Source organism: Parasteatoda tepidariorum, chromosome 10, assembly GCF_982258835.1.
Source record: "Parasteatoda tepidariorum strain Cologne lab strain chromosome 10, Ptep-v5.0, whole genome shotgun sequence".
NCBI classification, from domain to species: Eukaryota; Metazoa; Arthropoda; class Arachnida; order Araneae; family Theridiidae; genus Parasteatoda; species Parasteatoda tepidariorum.
The window spans coordinates 5250789-5269609 of record NC_141764.1 but is presented as its reverse complement, the minus strand read 5'-3'; the positions used below and the strand labels follow the sequence as shown (position 1 = coordinate 5269609).

The 18821-nt window shown below is 27.0% G+C and overlaps 1 protein-coding gene across 1 annotated transcript in view; it reads left to right on the top strand.

The window, feature by feature from the left end:
• The window catches only part of WDR79 (Telomerase Cajal body protein 1 homolog), a 33914-nt gene extending 17454 nt beyond the window's left edge, over positions 1–16460 (top strand). Inside the window, exons 5-10 of the mRNA XM_016072224.5 lie at positions 993–1125; positions 4421–4513; positions 7300–7418; positions 8931–9034; positions 12848–13003; positions 16242–16460. Coding sequence (XP_015927710.3) covers positions 993–1125; positions 4421–4513; positions 7300–7418; positions 8931–9034; positions 12848–13003; positions 16242–16395 — 759 coding nt within the window. The 3' untranslated portion in view covers positions 16396–16460. The remainder of the gene's footprint in view (positions 1–992; positions 1126–4420; positions 4514–7299; positions 7419–8930; positions 9035–12847; positions 13004–16241) is intronic.
• Positions 16461–18821: the final 2361 nt, after the last annotated feature.

Genomic DNA, 18821 nt, shown 5'->3' with positions numbered 1-18821 from the left:
TTTACAATTACATAATTCAGTTATGGTACACATCGAAAATTATTAATTGTCATCTGTAACACCCTAAAACTAATTAGGTTCATTATCCCATAATGATTGATACTTATTAAAATAATAATAGTAAATAGATTCAATATAGAGATTAAAATATTGAGAGAAAATAAATAAATGAATGAGGAAAGCAGAGAAAGTAATAAGCTAATAAAATATTATATTAAAATTTAATTGTATAAAAATTATAAAATGTTTAATATTGTCAATTACAAAGGAGCATAACATATCTTATTAATGAACAATTATACAAAGCACAACATGTGTATTTCAAATTTCTACTTTTGAATTTAAATATTTTTGTACCAGAAACCTGCAGTTATTTAATTTAAATACCTTTTATTTGAGTTCCGTACCATGCATAGAACAATGAAATTGGTATAACAACTTTTTTTAATTGCATAGAATTGAATCAGAAGAACTATTTTCCGTTGCTATTTTGCAAATTTTCATGCTCCAAATTTGTCGCTCTTGCGTATGATTTTAGTGACGTTTGTAGAACATTTGCGTCAATTGTGATATATAGTGATTTGTGGGGCAAATGCGGAAAAAGGGCAATAATTAATTTAGCAATTAACTAATTTAATAAAAAACAAGTATAAAAATTAATATTGAAAACATCAATAGTTTGGAGTTGCTTACATTCATCATTACAAGACAAAGAATAACTAATTAGATAGTTTTAAATAATTAGATAACTAGTTAGATTAAAATCTATAAAAGTTAAAGGCCAGAAATTTTCCTTTGCTTTGCCATTGAATAAGGAAGTTGATGATTCCTTCAAGGATAATAGTTAAAGACTCTTTATTTGCAGATGCCGAATCTATTAATAGACCACACACACGCATATATATTATTATCACAATTGATTATGTTGAGATGAATGTCTTAATTATTTTTAAGTGTCATTTTGTTTGATTTTTATAGCTTTTCTCACACAGGATGAACTTACAACAGCTCGCAGCTTGAGTTTTGATGCTGATGGTGGTAGAATATTTTGTGGTTTCGATAAGATGGTACGTGTTTTTAATACTGATTTACCAGGAAGGAATTGTGAAGAAAGACCCACATTTGGTAAGATTAGTTTTACATCTAAAAGTTTGTTTTCTGGTGACTTTTGATTCGTTATTATTGTTGAGTCATAAACAACTTCTAATATTATCGGTTGCTCTTTTTCGAGTTTCAAGAGAACATACTTGCATAGACCAATATTAATTGTTTAAGAAAATTTTAAATTATGAATCTTTTTTTTTTCTTTCTCAAAATTTAATTTGCCTAGCTCTCAAAATTAAAAAATTTTCAAAGCTTTTTGTTTCGTTACAAATTGTATTTTTTAGTCAATGATTCATTATTCATACCTGCCAACTGTCCAGAATTTTTCGGATTTGTTCCTAATTTTTAAATCAAATCTGCAAATCTGATATTTTTTATAAAAAATCCAAATTTTCGTAAAATTGCAGTATATTTGCTTTTAAACCAATCCCTTGTTCTGATCGCCGCAATCGTGATTATTGTGCAGAAGTAATTTTTAGCAGCTTTGTATTCGAAAATACTATTCCAAAAGCTGTTGCTGATCATTTCATTAAATTGAATCTTAAACAACTATTATTATTTTTTAAAAAATGTATTGTAGTATTTAAACATTTGCATCAGAAATATTTGTTTATGATGTAGTTTAATATTTACCTGTGTTTTATAATTTTGAGAAGAATAATTATATATTAATAGGAAATGGTTGTTTCTTTAACTATTATACCGGTATTCCTAATTATAAAATATTAATATTATAAATTTCCCACAAAAGATAGTGTTTATAATTTTTTTTACTAATTTACATAAGTTATTTAAATATATGTCTATTAATGTTATTATTTTACAGTTAAATTTCTGTCTTACTCTCTCTCGTAATTGGTGCGTATAATTTTGTCGCATATAGTGTTCCTAATTTTTTATTTCTAAGGTTGGCAGCTATGATTATTGTGGTTACGCAGTTAAAATCGATGCAATTTTATAATGTTTTCCATTGTGACTCCTTATGCATAATTTGAGCATTGAAATAAAATCATAAGTGTTTTTTAAAAGAGAAAATGTACAGGGTGACAAAAAAATGGACTATCCTGAATAACTTTAGTTCTCATATCTGAATTTTCACGTTCTAGGACTCATTCTTAATGGTTCAAGGGGGTGACCTCAAATATGCTACTCAATTGGCCCAGACAATATTTTAAGTTAAACAAAATCAAACACAAATACGTGTTTTTTTGTATTTTTTTTGTTTGCAAAATAAACATACCTTTTATCGACATATTCCGATTTCTGACTTCTAAAATGAAGGGGGTAGCCACAATCTGGAAAATATGGTGCCCATAGTTTGGTCAGGTTGGATTGCTCTCCTTAATTTCCCTTAATGTTACTTTTTACGTATTTCGGCAGATCTCTAAAACTTTTAAACGAATTGAAAAATTTTTGCATCCAATTATATAATTCATTTATCCAGATAATTCCATACAAAAAATAAACTTTAGTAAATATTTATTATATTATGAATATTAACTAAAGTTTATTTTATGAAGTTTATTATACAGATATTATTTGTTATTATTTTATTAAATAATAGTTAAAATTTTTGTTAAATTTTCGTCAACAATTTCTGACATTATTTTCATGGCAAAATATGAAATCTGAGCAAAATCAGTTGAATAGTTCTTGAGAATATTGAATTTTAACAGTACGACTTTCGATTTCTCTGGAATTATTGACTGATTTCCCTCAAATTTTGTATTTTGTCGTATAAAATTACATATTTTGAAATGATGTAAAAAAGTGTGTATCTTACAATTTAATATTTTTGCATGAAGTATTCTTTGGATAATTGAATATTCTAATTGTTTACAAAAAATATGTTTAATTTGCTTAAAAAGTTCTCGCGATATATTAAAATACGCATAAAGTAAAATTATCATTCAGGGGTTCAAACTTTGGATAGCTCTCCTGACCAAACTATTGGGACCATATTTCCCAGATATCCGCTACCCCTATATTTTGAGGGTCCAAAATCCGAATCTGTTGAAAAAACGGCACGTTTATTCGGAGAAAGTACGTTTTTGTGTCTGATTTCGTAACTTAAAATATTGTCTGCACGAATTAAGTAGCATATTTCAGGTCATTTCTTTGAACTATTAAGATCAAGTGCTGAAATGTGAACAGCTATTGTAACTTTAGATCATTAGATCTAAAGTTACAATAGCTGTTATTATCACTGTATTATCATAATTATACATACTTTTGTACTTTTTTGCTTCAACTTAGTTCTTCACATTCACACTCAACTTTTGTTTTCCACTTGTTTATTAAGTTAATTGTTAAGTATTTAATTTTATTCTAAATTAAATTGTATAATCTTATATTGATTACTTATAAAGGTCATGTTTTTCTGGTATTGAACTAGTTTTCATTGAAGTTTTTAAATTAAATTTCTTTTTGTAACATTTGTTTAAAATTTGTACCATTTTTTTTTTCAAATTTATTTCTACAACAAAAAATATTATTTTTTTTTTATCAAGGATATAAATGGGCTTTATTTGTATCATACTCCACTGATTAAAAAATAAAATGAAATCAATTTTCAGATTCAATGAAGTTACCAATAAAACTGTAGTTTTTTCTGCTATCTTTCAGAAAGAACTACAAATCTGATCAAATAGGCAAAACAAAATCAAGATATATTTTAATGATCTGTATTCAAATAGGGCCTTTCATATAATTACACTTACCAAATATACATAACTTCATATCAAACAATGTTTTGATACCAAAGTTATCAAAAAAAATTTATTTTGCATATTAAGAAGAAACAGAATACTGCCCCTATGAAAAAAGATTCAATTTTTTTCTTGTAGTGTCTGTAGCATTTTCTTCCTGTTATGCAGCACGAAACGTTTTTTGAAAAAAACTATGATAAAATTCAGTCCAGTGACCTCAAAATTTATAATTTATCTTCCAATTTAGTCGAGGAAGATTTTTGCTTCAAACCTTAAAAAGTTTTTAGTAATTGATAAACTCATTTCAATAACAATGACCCTCATTTTATGATAGAGAAATGATGAGTTCAAATTTTATACTAAAAAGATCCATTTTAAGGAAGAAAAAAAATTTGTAAGGTTTTATTTAATTTTGTTAAATGGAGTAATTTTTTTTATAATTAAATTTTTCTTAAAAATTCTAAAGCTTCATATATATATATATATATATATATATATATATATATATATATATATATATATATATATATATATATATATATATATATATATATATATATATATATATATAAAATTTATTAAAATATTTTAATTGTTGCCCATTTCAGTGAAAAAGAGTGGACAAAGTGGTATCATATCGTGTTTTGCCTTTTCTTCTGCCAATAAAAATATTTCTGCTGCCGGATCTTACAGAAGAACAAGTAAGGCCAAATACTAGTTTTTTCCCACCTTTATTATTCAGTAAGATATCAGTTATTGGGAAATTTTGTTGATTATTATTGATTTTGGGAGCAGCATACTTGTTCTAATGTATATATATATATCTTTATATAATATAGATAAGTTCATATATATATATAAGTTCAAAATGAAGATAAAACAAAGGAAAATTACAGATTAATGAAAAAAGGGGGAAAAAGAAAATTAATAATAAAAATAACAACAGAAAAAAAATCCGAAAAAAAGGATAGAAATCTTTTAAAAAATCCGGAAAATAAAAGATAATCTTTTCATCAGCCCACACGATTATATCCGCATGTGTCTTTTGTTTTCCGGATTTTTTAAAAGAATTCGATCCTTTTTTTTCGGATTTTATTTTACTCCCATTTTTCGTTATTTTTATTAATTGACTTTTCCCCTCTTTTTTCATTAATCTGTAATTTTCCTTTGTTTTATCTTCATTTTGTACTTATTTTATGAGTTCTATTTATTTGCAGCTTATACGCAATAAATGAAACTTATTGTTTTTCTTAATTTTCTTCGTGTTTTTTTGTTTTTATTTATTATGTTTGTTTATATATATATATATCTGTGTGTGACAAGCAAAACAACCATTGTGTCAGAAAACCAACAAAGGCTTATAGATGTCCCTCCCTCTGTAATTAAGCTGTTAGAAGTATTTCGATGTAAAGGAAGAGTCAGTTAGAAATGTAAAAGCAAACCTGTGTTGTACAAAAATGAGTCTCATGTGTAACTCATGTCTAAGTGAACTTATGTTAAATATTAAATGATAAGTATCATCCTTATTGGTTTTTCCATTGTCTTAATTTAATGGTTATCCTACATATATATGCATATATATATATATATATATATATATATATATATATATACACAGTGGTGGCCAAAAGTGTGGACACTTTTTGAAAGTTTCATGTTTTTCAACTTTGTGTGCTTGTAGAATATATTAATTTTCACTTAAATATAAACGTTTATATATCAAATTGAAGGTAATTTAATTTAAAATTTAATAATAAATACAGTATTACAATATCTGTATTACAGAAAAAGTTATGCAACTAATAGTAAGATCTATCTTAGATTTGCATTTTTTAAAAGTGATACTTACACAACCAATACTTAGTAGGATAACCCTTATTTTTTAAGACAGCTTCACAGCATCTTTTCATCGAGTGAACGAGTGTTTGGAGTTCATCTTTCGTAATCACATGGTGCCAAGAATCAATTATAGCTTCACTTAGTTGTCTTTTATTGGATGGACGTTTTTTTTCGTACAAGAATTTTCAAGCGTCACCACAAATTTTCAATTGGATTGAGATCAGGGTTGTTTCCTGGCCATGGTTATATATCTATGCCTTTATTTTGAAAGCATGCTTTGCATACTTTTGCTGTGTGGCATGGAGCTGAATCCTGCTGAAAAATAAATGGTGCGTTGTTGGGGAAGAGATCTCTGATGGAAGGTATCAATTTTGGTTTCAGGACAGTTTCGATGTATTTTTTGGCACTCAGGATGCCAAATCAGGCCGAAAAAAATGCACAAGTACTACTACCGATAGAAAAACTAAATGGCTATGCCTTCAAGATAGAAAAATGTCATCAGATACCATTAGATGTGAAATGAATGCAGCTGGTATTGCAGTAAGTTCAAGAACAATAAGAAGAAGATTATCAGGATTTGGACTACAAGCTAGAATTCCAAGGAAAAAACCATATTTCAATCAAAAGCAACGCGAAAAACGAGTTAAGTTGGCAAAAGAACACATTAAATGGTCAGAAAATCAATGGAAGCAAGTAATCTGGAGTGATGAGAGTAAAATATCGCTCTTTGGAAGAAATGGTAGAAAATACGTGAGACGTAGAGAAGGTGAAGCGCTTCATCCTGATTGCATTGAAGCAACTACAAAAAATCCAACAAATGTCATGATTTGGGTATGTATGTCTGCAGATGGTGTGGGCCGAATTCAAGTGGTTCATGGCATCCTGAATGCCAAAAAATACATCGAAACTGCCCTGAAACCAAAATTGATACCTTCAATCAGGGATCTCTTCTCCAACAACGCACCATTTATTTTTCAGCAGGATTCAGCTCCATGCCACACAGCAAAAGTATGCCAAGCATGGTTTCAAAATAAAGGCATAGATATATTACCATGGCCAGGAAACAGCCCTGATCTCAATCCAATTGAAAATTTGTGGCGACGTTTGAAAATTCTTGTACGAAAAAAACGTCCATCCAATAAAAGACAACTAAGTGAAGCTATAATTGATTCTTGGCACCATGTGATTACGAAAGATGAACTCCAAACACTCGTTCACTCGATGAAAAGACGCTGTGAAGCTGTCTTAAAAAATAAGGGTTATCCTACTAAGTATTGATTGTGTAAGTATCACTTTAAAAAAATGCAAATCTAAGATAGATCTTACTATTAGTTGCATAACTTTTTTTGTAATACAGATATTGTAATACTGTATTCATTATTAAATTCTACATTAAATTACCTTCAATTTGATATATAAACGTTTGTATTTAAGTGAAAATTAATATATTCTACAAGCACACAAAGTTGAAAAACATGAAACTTTCAAAAAGTGTCCACACTTTTGGCCACCACTGTATATATATATATATATATATATATATATATATATATATATATATATATATATATATATATATATATATATATATATATATATATATATTGGACATAGAATTTAATGTCTTTCTTTTATCTCCTTTAAACAGTTGGTATATATTCCGAACCCGATGGCTCACTGGAATGTATTTTAGAAGGTCAAAAAGGGGGAGTTACCCATTTACAATTTTCACCTGATGGCAATCTTCTATACAGCGGAGGAAGAAAAGTAAAGAAAATTTTTTTACATTTTGTTAATTAATATCCATTACATTAAATTTTTTTTTTTGTATAATTAATCAATATCTGTCCAATTTGAATTAAGATGTGATATCAGAATATTTTTGTCATATTGCATTCGTGTGCCATAGAATCATACAAGTGCAATTTCTTATGTTTTAAATTCTGTTAGTTTTATATGTTGCAGTGATTAATAGAAGTAGATTCTTTTCCATATCTGTTTTTGCTCCCAATTCAATTATCCTTGTTTCATTTATCCCTTAACTTAGTTTTAAGAAATTTAGAACTTTCTCTTAGTTAGTTTTTCATATCATTGTCTAATATGAGAGCAATCAACTAATTAGCAATTTTTATACCTAATATGGAATTTTAGTTTCTTCAGATTTCAGGTCCGATCTTATTATTTCATTTAATGATGATTGTATTAAATTAAAAATTAAATGTTGAAATCTTGCTTTTAATTTAATTTTAACAAGAAAATTTATAGCAAAAAGGATTTTTTGCAAGTGAGGATATATATATATGACGTTTGGCTATTAAGTATCATGGCTGAAGAACTATGCTGTGCAAACATGAACATCCAATAGCTCTATAGCTTGAATCTTTCTCTTTGAAATGTGCGCCTCCTATGTCTGTAAAGAAATAAGTATTAAAGAGCTGTTGTTTGAAAGATGAAAGTGTAGCAGTAGAGCAACTGATCATCATGATATTTATCTTGGAACTAGGAAAAAAAAGGGTTGCCCTATTACAAAAATACATGTCAATGATAGTTTTATACGTGAATGAGTTTTTGAGTTGTATAAGTGTTTCCAAAATGGTCAAAAAGATGTTGAAGATAATTCACATAATAATTTGTCTTTTCCTATCAAAAATGGATTAAAATATTAAAAAGTCGGTAATCTGGTGCAGCAAATAAAAATTGCTTTATATGGTTAGTAAATCTAGAAAAATCTTGGTCCAATATTTTCTTTTTGAATATTTTTTTCTTTTCCAGTTTTAGTTGAAAATTTCTAGTTAAAAAGTTAGATTATAATCTTTTTTTGTATGTTGATTGAGTCTAATACCTATACCTGCACACTTTTTAGAGTAATAACATGTTATTCTACATCATGAAAATCTTAAATGTTTTATTTATTTACTTTAGTTTGTTAATTGATTTTAATATTGATATTCATACACTTTTTTTTCAATTTGGAAATTCTATATTAATACATAAAATAGTTTGGTATTTTGATAATTCATTTTAATTCTAATGTCTGCTAACTTTTTTTCTTGATGATTGAAATATCCTATTTATTTAGAAGAATTGTTATTTTATTAATTGATTTTAATCTTACTATCGATGTATTTTTTCCTAAGAATACTGAAAATTATTTTATGTTCATAAAATACTGTGAAATATCTTATTACATTAATTTTGAATTGTTAAATGAATTGAATTTTGATTTTATTAATTTAATTTGTTAATCAATTTACTTCATTAATGATACTTTTTTCTCAGGATAATGAAATTTTATGTTGGGATTTGAGAAATTTGGGTGAAGTCTTATTTTGCATGAAAAGATATTGTACCACCAATCAAAGAATGTATTTTGATATTAGCAGGTACCTTTATTCTTACAAAACTAAAATAAATACAAGCTTTTTAGTTATAGAATATATTTTGTACATTTTATCTTGTACATTATATATATATATATATATATATATATATATATATATATATATATATATATAAGAATCGAATAAAACAAAGAAAAATAATAGACATATGAAAAGAAAGGGGGGGGGAATGTCTATTATTTTTCTTTTTTATTCTTCATTTTTAACTTATCTAATGAGTTCTGTTTACTTGCAGCTTAAGTGCAATAAATGAAACTTATTGTTTTTCTTAACTTTCTTCGTGTTTTCTTGTATTTACTTATTTATTATATATATATATATATATATATATATATATATATATATATATATATATATATATATATATATATATATATAAATAAAGAATTGGAAGAAAATATTTATATTTATTTACTTATTTATCTTTTTTCCTCGTAGAAAACATGTTTAGATAAGAAAAAAGAAACAATATATTACTCAGTAGCTAGGTTACTGCTAAATGATATTAGTTATAAAATAAACTTCATAACTATGTGATGTTTTCAATCAAAGTGTACTTTTTTAACATTTTATATCGGAAAAAGAATAATTTGAATACTTATTCATATTTATGCCCATCGTCTCTCAGTAATAAATGTACTACTAAATGATATTAATTTTAAGAAAAATCTTTTGCATTTTTAATCAAATGTTTACATTTTTAAAATTTTATAGAATTTTTGTATATCTTTATAAGCTTTCATTTTTGAGGAAAATAATGAAGTAAACTGTAATTGATATTTAAAAATGAAATGTTATTAACAAAGAGTCCAGACTATAAATTTAGACTTTAGGTAATTTTCACAAAATTCACAAAAATCAAATAACAATTAATGCTACGCTTTGAATGAATGTAACACAAACCTATTGTGAACCACCAAAAAATTTCCCATCTGTGGCTTTTCACCCTATTTGATAAATCAGTTTTTCTAAATAAAAATAATAAGTAAAAAAAGAACCTGCTCTATTGCCTCTTAAAAGGTATGTAACAGTTAATCAGTATAGAAATTGTTTAAACATTCTTGTTTTTAAGAACTTGCATTTTAAGAGATTAGTGAAACCACTTACCAAAGAATACTTTAATAATGTTAAAATTTTTAGTCTGAAATCATTTTCTGCTCATTGAATGTATATAAACATAATTTTTTTTAAAAATTTCATAATTACATGCCTTTCTATAAAATGGCTTTTAATTTCGGAAGATCTTCTGTAAAAAACTTTTTGCTATTCTATGTTCTGAAAATGTTACCGAATTCACTAATATGTCGTGTAGCACCTTTTACCATTAACACTATTCATTTTTAAAATAGTTATTAAATAATGTACTAATTGTAAGTTCTCTCCCATTTTTTTTAAAATTGCAGTTTGGACTAGAATTTTACAAAATAAATTATAAAGCTAGAAATATTTTTTGTAAACAGGATGCATTTTTAAAATTATTTTCCGTTTAAATAATGCATTGCAATTTTGAATATTAATGTTATGAATTGAAGTTTCAGCAGAAATGAACACAAGTGTTAGAAGAATATATAAAATGGTAGATCATTTGTAATTGAAAATTTGTCTTGTATTTTTTATGGTACAACTATTTTCTAAATAGTTTAGACCAGAGATGACAGATTTGTCGCATGTGTCAGTAGGTTCTAACCTTCAATGAAAACAACATTACAAAAAAAAATCCTAATATTAACGGCCATTAAAGATAGATTCAGAAATAAATACAATTTTAGAAGGTATATAATTTTCTGGGTTCGCTCCACAGGGAGAATAAAAAAAAAAAAAAAAGCCTGGAAAATACAGGGAATTTAAAAATCACCTAATATAACAGGAGAAATGCAAGGAAATTTGAGTTTTTCGTTAGAAACTGGGAAAATACAGGTAATTTTGTCTCTTATTTTCGTAATTTAAAAAAATAATAACCACTCAAAGTGCAATCTATGGGATATTTAAGGGGATGATATTTCAGTTATATTAAACTATTTTATTTACTATAGCAATATTTGTTTTAAGTATGTCCAGCTGTTTCTTTTTTCTCGAAGTTTTTTCAACAATTATAACTAGTATAGTTTGTCCCATACAGCTCGTACCAGAGCTTCAGTGATTGTGTGTTTCCTCTTAATATATTGTGTTTAATATAGAAAACACAGGGACGTAATATTTTGTGTATAATATTATGAGACACACTTGGGAAAACACAGGGAATTGTTTTTTCCAGATTTGATATGAGTGGTAACCCCGATTTTCCAAAATGATTTCTATCTCTCTTTTATGAAAGTCCATATTGTATTAGAAATTGACTTTTACTTCAAAATTACTAAAGCAAAAACATTTTTAAGTAAATTTGCACAACGTTTGAGTCTTCATTCGCTTGTTTGCGAGTGTTCTCATAAAGGAATTTCATTTAATCAATTGTAAGAAACCACCTTGAATCTTGTGGTTGTTAAAGACCCAAATGTAAACGATGTGGCTGATAAGATTCACCTACAATTTCTCTTTTGGAATTAAATGTGTGTAATTACAGGGATGAATGTATTTTGAAAAATTAAATGCTTATTTAATGAAGCATTTTAAAGATAGTGCCATTTTTTAAGCAAATAAATAATGCATTTAACATTAGATTTTGAATTGTATTGTTATATTGATTTTTTTCTTATAATACAGTGTTGCCACTCCTCAGGGGGGAAACCTGGAAAATCACCTAAAATAACAGGAAAAATGCAATGAATTTTAAGTTTTTCTTTACAAACTGCGAAGATATTTTTTCCATCTTTTTAAAAAGGGTAACCACTAAAAGTGCAATCTATAGCATATTTAAAGATGATATTTCAGCTGTACTAAACTATATAATTTAATATAGCATTATTTGTTTTAAATATGTTCTTCTGTGCCTCTTTTCTCTAAGTTTTTCCATCATTTAAAACTAGTATAGTTAGATCACTATGGCTCAGACAAGAGCACAGTGATTGTTGTGTTTCCTCTTACTATATATTGTGTATAATATGTACAGGGAAAACACAGGGACTTTTTTTTTTCTCCAGATTTGAGTGGCAAATCTGTTATAAGAAATTAAAAATATGTAACAATAAGAACGTTAATTTTATTTTATCACTTACTGCAAACCATTTAAGATACTTAATATTAAATTGATGTGTTTTTATAATACTGTTTATTCGATATCCTTTTAAAATAACTAAATAGCAGAAAAAGTTTCACAATGTAATTTTATAGTTCTAAAATCAAAGCAGTTGTTATAAGATTATTAATAAAAAAGAAATATATCAAGTGTTACGTTGGGCACTTAATAATCACCTGTAGTTTAGCTGACAAACTAATCAAAAAAGGTTTATCATCTCTGGAATATACCTAACATTTTTGCAATTTAATATTAGTTCATGTCAAAAATTCATCAAAATTTAAATGTAACCAAGATACATCAGATAAAAAAGAAACAATGAGTCAAAAAATAAATTCATAACAAAGTGTTTAATTTTTTTAAAAAATTACTTAAATTTTCTGGAATGAGCTGAAAAAAAGCAAAATTCATTACTGAACATTTCTCGCTTTTTTTCGATTTGTATTTTTAATTTCCTTAGTTCTACAGTCGACTTCAATGTTTATCTGCTAGTTTTCATTAATTTTTTTAAAATTATTTGTTCTTTTTGCTCATAACTTATTATTTAAAAATTAAAATGATAAATAATTAAATGTTGTTGTGTTATATAATGTATTGAATGGTATGTTGAAATTCTGTTATAGGGATGGTCGTTATGTCGTATCTGGGAACACTAATGGTGTGATAAGTGTATGGGATACATGGAAAGAGGCTAACACTGAAACTTTCCCACAGGATTTCTCTGTTCTAGAACCAACACAGTTCTTTCTCGCTCACAATGATTGTGTCAATGGAATTAGGTATCTCTTTCTTTTCTCTCTCTTCCCAATATATAGTCCCTGGCCAAATTATTAGACGCACTCTAAGATTCTATGTAAAATCTTAATTATCAGGTGATACTCTATACAGCTTTATTGTTTTTACACAGACTGTTTGCACTTGTTTACGTTAGTCTATCAATGAAATAAATTAGGTGATATATAGAGTATAAATTCGAGGATATATTATATAAATATGGAATATTTATTATATCAGGTATTATATTAATATATTATAATATTTTGATCAAATTATTAGACACACTGTAGTTTTTTAATAACTACATGATATGCACTAGTTTATAGGCAATACTTTTATATTTAAACATACATGTAATGGGTGTTTATTCAAGAGATTTTTTATATACTCCCTGTTTGTATTTATTTTTAACTGATTGCATTACAATGTTAACCAATTAAAACCCGAACATAAACAACGGCAAACCGGTTTCAGTCACGTAGAAGCAATACAGCTGTATAGTATCACCTGATAATTAAGATTTTACATGGAATCTTATAGTGCGTCTAATAATTTGGCCAGGGACTATATGTTGAAGCTTTGAAATAATTTAAGAGCTAACTTCGGATTGAAATTTAATTATTTGTTTCAGGGGTGTTATTATCTGTTTAGTTTTAAAACGCTACTTCATGGTGCGTAGTGTTTTTAAAAGTGCTTATTTTTGATTTTCCTTTCTTAAAAACCCTTAAAGCTACTTTTTTCATGGGGTGTTTTGAAAAAGTGCTTAATTTTGCCTTTACAAAAATGAGATTTTTTTTCTTTCTTTACCATATCGATTTTCTCCACGTATTATACAAAAGCGTGCTTTTCACTTTGTTCTATTCAACATTATTCTCAATTCATTCAACTACTATCAATTTTGGTGTACTGTTGATTCATAGCGCATAAAAACACCAATCATTTTACAAGTTTGATTAAATACTTGCGAGTCCGCATGTGCGTCTACTGAGCTGGGTTCGGTGAGATTCTTGCACTCTTGTGGTGCAACTCTGTTTCATTTTGCAAGATATTCTCAATTCCAGGCTTCCTTTTCCACCCTCTGAAATCGAACCGAAAAATGTCTCGAACTTTTTATCCTTGCTAATATAATCAAGAAAGGAGTTCTTTGTCAGAAACTAGTTATTTTGTCATGATCATGTGAAGTCTTTGAAAATTATCTTTCATTTTGTTAATGTATATAGTGCTTAAAAAGTACTTAAAAAGGTGCTTATTTTTGGTTGAAGGATTTGGCTACGTACCCTGTACTTGTATCATGCATAATATCCAAACAATAACAAATGATTTCACGAAGGTTTTTTTCCTCTCTTGATCATATTAAGAGAATCAACATGCCTTACTGTTCTAACTAATACTAAATATTTTATTTATGTTTTACAGATAAACATTTCTAAATGTAATCAGCTAAGCCTTCATATGTGTATTCTGGTTACTCTGAATTGTATTAATTGCTGGAAAACACAAATCTCAAAATATCATTCACACAGTAAAAATTAGTTTATAATAAATTCAGTATCTAAATTCACAAACAAGATAATTATGTGTAAATTTACAAATTCTTATCTAAACAGCAGCAATTTATATGGAGTTTTTTTTCGCAAAGTTGATTAAATAATCTTTGTTTCATTTTCGTGATTCGTTGAATTTGTTTATTGAATAGTTTTATTAAATTATTTTTTCTTCTTTAATTATGCTAATGTGCAGTTAAATCTTAATTAGTAAAATTTCTTTTCAATATTGCAAAACAATGAAATGCTCTTTAGGTATTTTTAAAGCATTTCTAACATGATCATTACTTGTATATTTAGCACAATAATGATGTTTACTTTTGAGTAGGGTAAAATATGTCCTTTGATAATTTTCTTATTTTATAACAATATATTTCTTTTAAATAATTTAAGTTACACATGTTTTAAAATTTCTTTTTTTTTGGGGAGGGGGGGGGAATAAAATTGTAAGGGCAAGAAATCTTTAGGTCTTTTATAAGCTTTTTCCATTTGAGGAAAATAGAGTTTTCTCAGAATTCCTTTATTGCAATCTGTTATAACTGTTTTTGAAAAATGAATGCACAGATCTTATAGCAAGATTGAATACTACTTCTAGAAATAAATTGACTAGACATTGTGCAATTTTTTTTCTTAAAGTGCAATTAATTTTATAAAGCAGTCACAGCATAATACAATCACAATACAACATAATCTAATCACAACAGTTTTAATAACATTATAATTTAATTTTAAATAAATTTTTTTGTGCCAAAAATTAAAAAAAAAATTTAAATCCATTGTTAAATGATTTAATAAAGCGATGATTCTATTTGCAAAAGCGTGCTAAATTTTAATAAGATATCGGCATATTAATTTTTGCTAAATTGCTATGTTTCTAGGATACATTTTTTTCTATGGGTTTCAAATCAAGTTCTTCGATTTATATTAGACATTTTGAGATGAAAATAAGATATTATTGGTATGTTTCTCTTCCGTATGTTTAACCCCTTACCAATGTTGCCCGAATCTAGTTCGGGCAACTACGACTTGCAAAATTTGTGATGCCCGAACTCACTTCGGGGAGGAGAAAAATTTTAAATTTAAATTTTCAATTTAAAATGTTTCTATTTTGTGAAGCCCGAGCTGAGTTAGTTTCTACTTTAGGATACTTAATTCAAAATTTTCCTAATAGATGGCATTAGTAGTCCTAGTTTTTCACCGATTGCAACTTCCGTCGAGGGCAAAGAGTGGGATATGGGCTTGTGTGCAGTACCGTGTTTTGGGATATATCAGATTTGTAAAATTTATGTATTGAAAATCATATTGTTGTGTTTTTATATTATATTACACTAGTTATGTTATATTTAGATTCAAAATATTGTTTCATTTGCTCTAATTGAATAAGATGTGTGTGTAATCCATTACTTTTTCATGTGTATGTAAAAATTATAAATACGGTAGTCATTGCATTAAAAATTTTGTTTTTGTAATAAAAAACCATTTTCTAACTTTTATAATAATATAAAGAGCAAAATGAAACAGTTAAAATTTTTTTAAACATTTTTCTGAAATATATGTCACTGTTAAGGGGTTAAAGTTTGTACGAAGTAATTCTTTTAGTGTAAATAAATATTTAAAGGCCCTTAAAACTTATGTATACCTTTAAATACAAGGATGTGTAATATTTTTAAGTGATCGAATATGTTTTCTTTTTCAGTATAAATCCTACATTTCCACTCCTTTGTTCATCGTCTGGTCAGAGGAAGGTCCCTCCACTCCTTCCAGGTGATGAGGATGATGACATGTTTGCATCTAAAACTGAAAAATCAGACAATTCTCTGCGGCTCTGGTGGATAGGAAAAAATTCTTAATTAGTAGTTATTTCAATCTTCTTTAATTAGTTTGTTTTTAACAATTAATAAAAATTTCTTTTCTATATGTGTAGCTCTTTCTCCTGCATTGCATTTTCAATGTACGTAATTTTAGTTTATTTTGATGAGAAACATAAAATCCCCTATGCAGAATCACGGCGACATTGTCGCAGAACGTTGCCAAATTCTTGTAGAAAGATTTTTCTTTTGGGAAGTAAAAAAATTTGGATGTTTTTTCTGCAGAAATTTAGGAAAGTTTTATCTTTGCTTCAGAATTATATTTAAAAGTTGCCTTTCTCGTGCATCGGAGTGGCAAAAAATGCTTGTGGTTTTTTTTAGTCTCGGTTAATAATAATGAAAAATAAAGAATAATGAAGTAAAAAAGATTTGTTTTCTTTTCATCAGAAATTTTAGAATGATTTTAATTTTTCTTCAGAATTAGAGTGGAAAAAATGCTTGTTATTTTTCTATTCTCATTTGATAATAAGGAAAGAATAATAAAGTAAAACATTTGGTTTTCTTTTCTGCAGAATACCCTGCATAGAACATACCTTTTCTGCAGAATACCTTGCATAGAACAAAATATAGTGTGTCTCCTTGCACATGTAATTTTTAACAGTTAAAGTAGTAATACATAATAATAATAAGGAAAAATTGGGCAGCTACTGTTGCAGATAAATTTAGGTTTTGTTGGCAAAATTAAACCAAACTTTAAAAAGAAGCGAAGTTTATACCTATTTTATTTCTTTATTGAAATTTGATCAGTTAATATTATTTTTTGTTAATATGAAATTGTAATAAATCTGCTCAACGTCTCATTTTTAATAAACTAGTAACATGCATACTTTCCAGTTTTCTGTAGCACTTTGTTTCCTTAGCAAAATGTTGTTTTAAATTATCTAATGAACGTTTTGTATAAATGAAGAATAAGATTTTATTTTCTATTACTATATTTTGGAAAACATCCCCTGACTTCTAGATTTTAAACAGCTGAAACAGAAATTTTGGTTAAGAATCACAGTGTTGGATATTTGACATTTCTTATTTTGTAGAAATTTTTTAAAATATGTTCTTTACTAAAACCGTTGGACGTATGTTTTTTTTTTTTTCCGAAACAAAATTTGTTTTTCAAATGTTTTGATGGATGAAAATGGAAGATCTTCTACAATTTAAAAAAAAAAAAAAAAACACATCTTTTTACATGCAGTAATACTTTTTTTGTATGAGTGAAACTGATGCACTGATGTGAACTGACCATTATTTTGTGTTCTATTACTTGCACACTACCTATCAAGACATAAATATTTCAATGGTTCTTTGCATATAGGGTCAAAAATCTTTAAAATGAGGCTTATTTTCTTAAATTTTGACCATCAATATTACTTAAATCAACTGTGAACACATAGGTGTATATTTCTGCAAATGCATACTAATAAGTAGCACCTAAAAAAATCCACAAGTGTACATTTGGCTTGACCTTAAAATTGGTCCTTAGTAAAAAATCAGGATTCTGATTGTAATGCTGGCAAGATTGAGGCATAAGCATTTCTATATATTGATTGTTTGTTGAATTTTCATTTTTTTTACTTTCATGTAATTTTTTAGCTGAGCATTGTTACCACATAATCCAAAAGAAAACTGGGGTTAGTTTACCTATCTTTCACAAACTTATCTAAGTTTGTACTTATGTAGTTGACACAAAAGTGTCAATACAGCAAGTATGCAATACAGAATTGAGTACTGACATTTCTGGTCATGGCTTAACCATTCCTGATGAATATTGAACAAAACATTCTGTAACATGCAAGCAAGAGATTTTGCCGCCTAGGAAACAAAGATAAGTTATTCATTTATCTTTATAAAATTCAATGAATTCAACATATCTATCTGCATAGTTTTTCAAACTCCATCTGCGGAAAAATGATGAGACAAATTTTTCGAACTGCTTGAGTCTATTACGCACCAACCTATATATTCTCTCTCTCTTTTTTTAAATTATTCAAACTAATAGAGAATAAACTGAAGCGATTATAACGGCAATCTAATAATTTAATGTGTTCTTACTATAGATATAATTTATAAAAATAAGTACACTTTTTCAACTGTTCTCTCTTATATTTTTTGCTCAGTTTACCTATTCTATGAAAGCATTTCCACAAAGTTGACTTTAGATGACTTTTTTTTCCTTCGGGGTAACTTCCCTATTTTTAAACTTTTATTAAAAGAATATTTTGTTAAATGAAACTGAATTTTTGTCAAATGAAATGAAATTCAGAAAAATATGAATTCAAGAGTTTAGTCTAAAAAGAAATTCTGTAAACTTTTTTTTGCTCTCTAACTGATAGAAAAAAGCATGTAAGAAAATTTTACAAGAATGTGTAAACTAGTCACAATCTTCCTAATAGACAGTATTGTAATAATTGAAA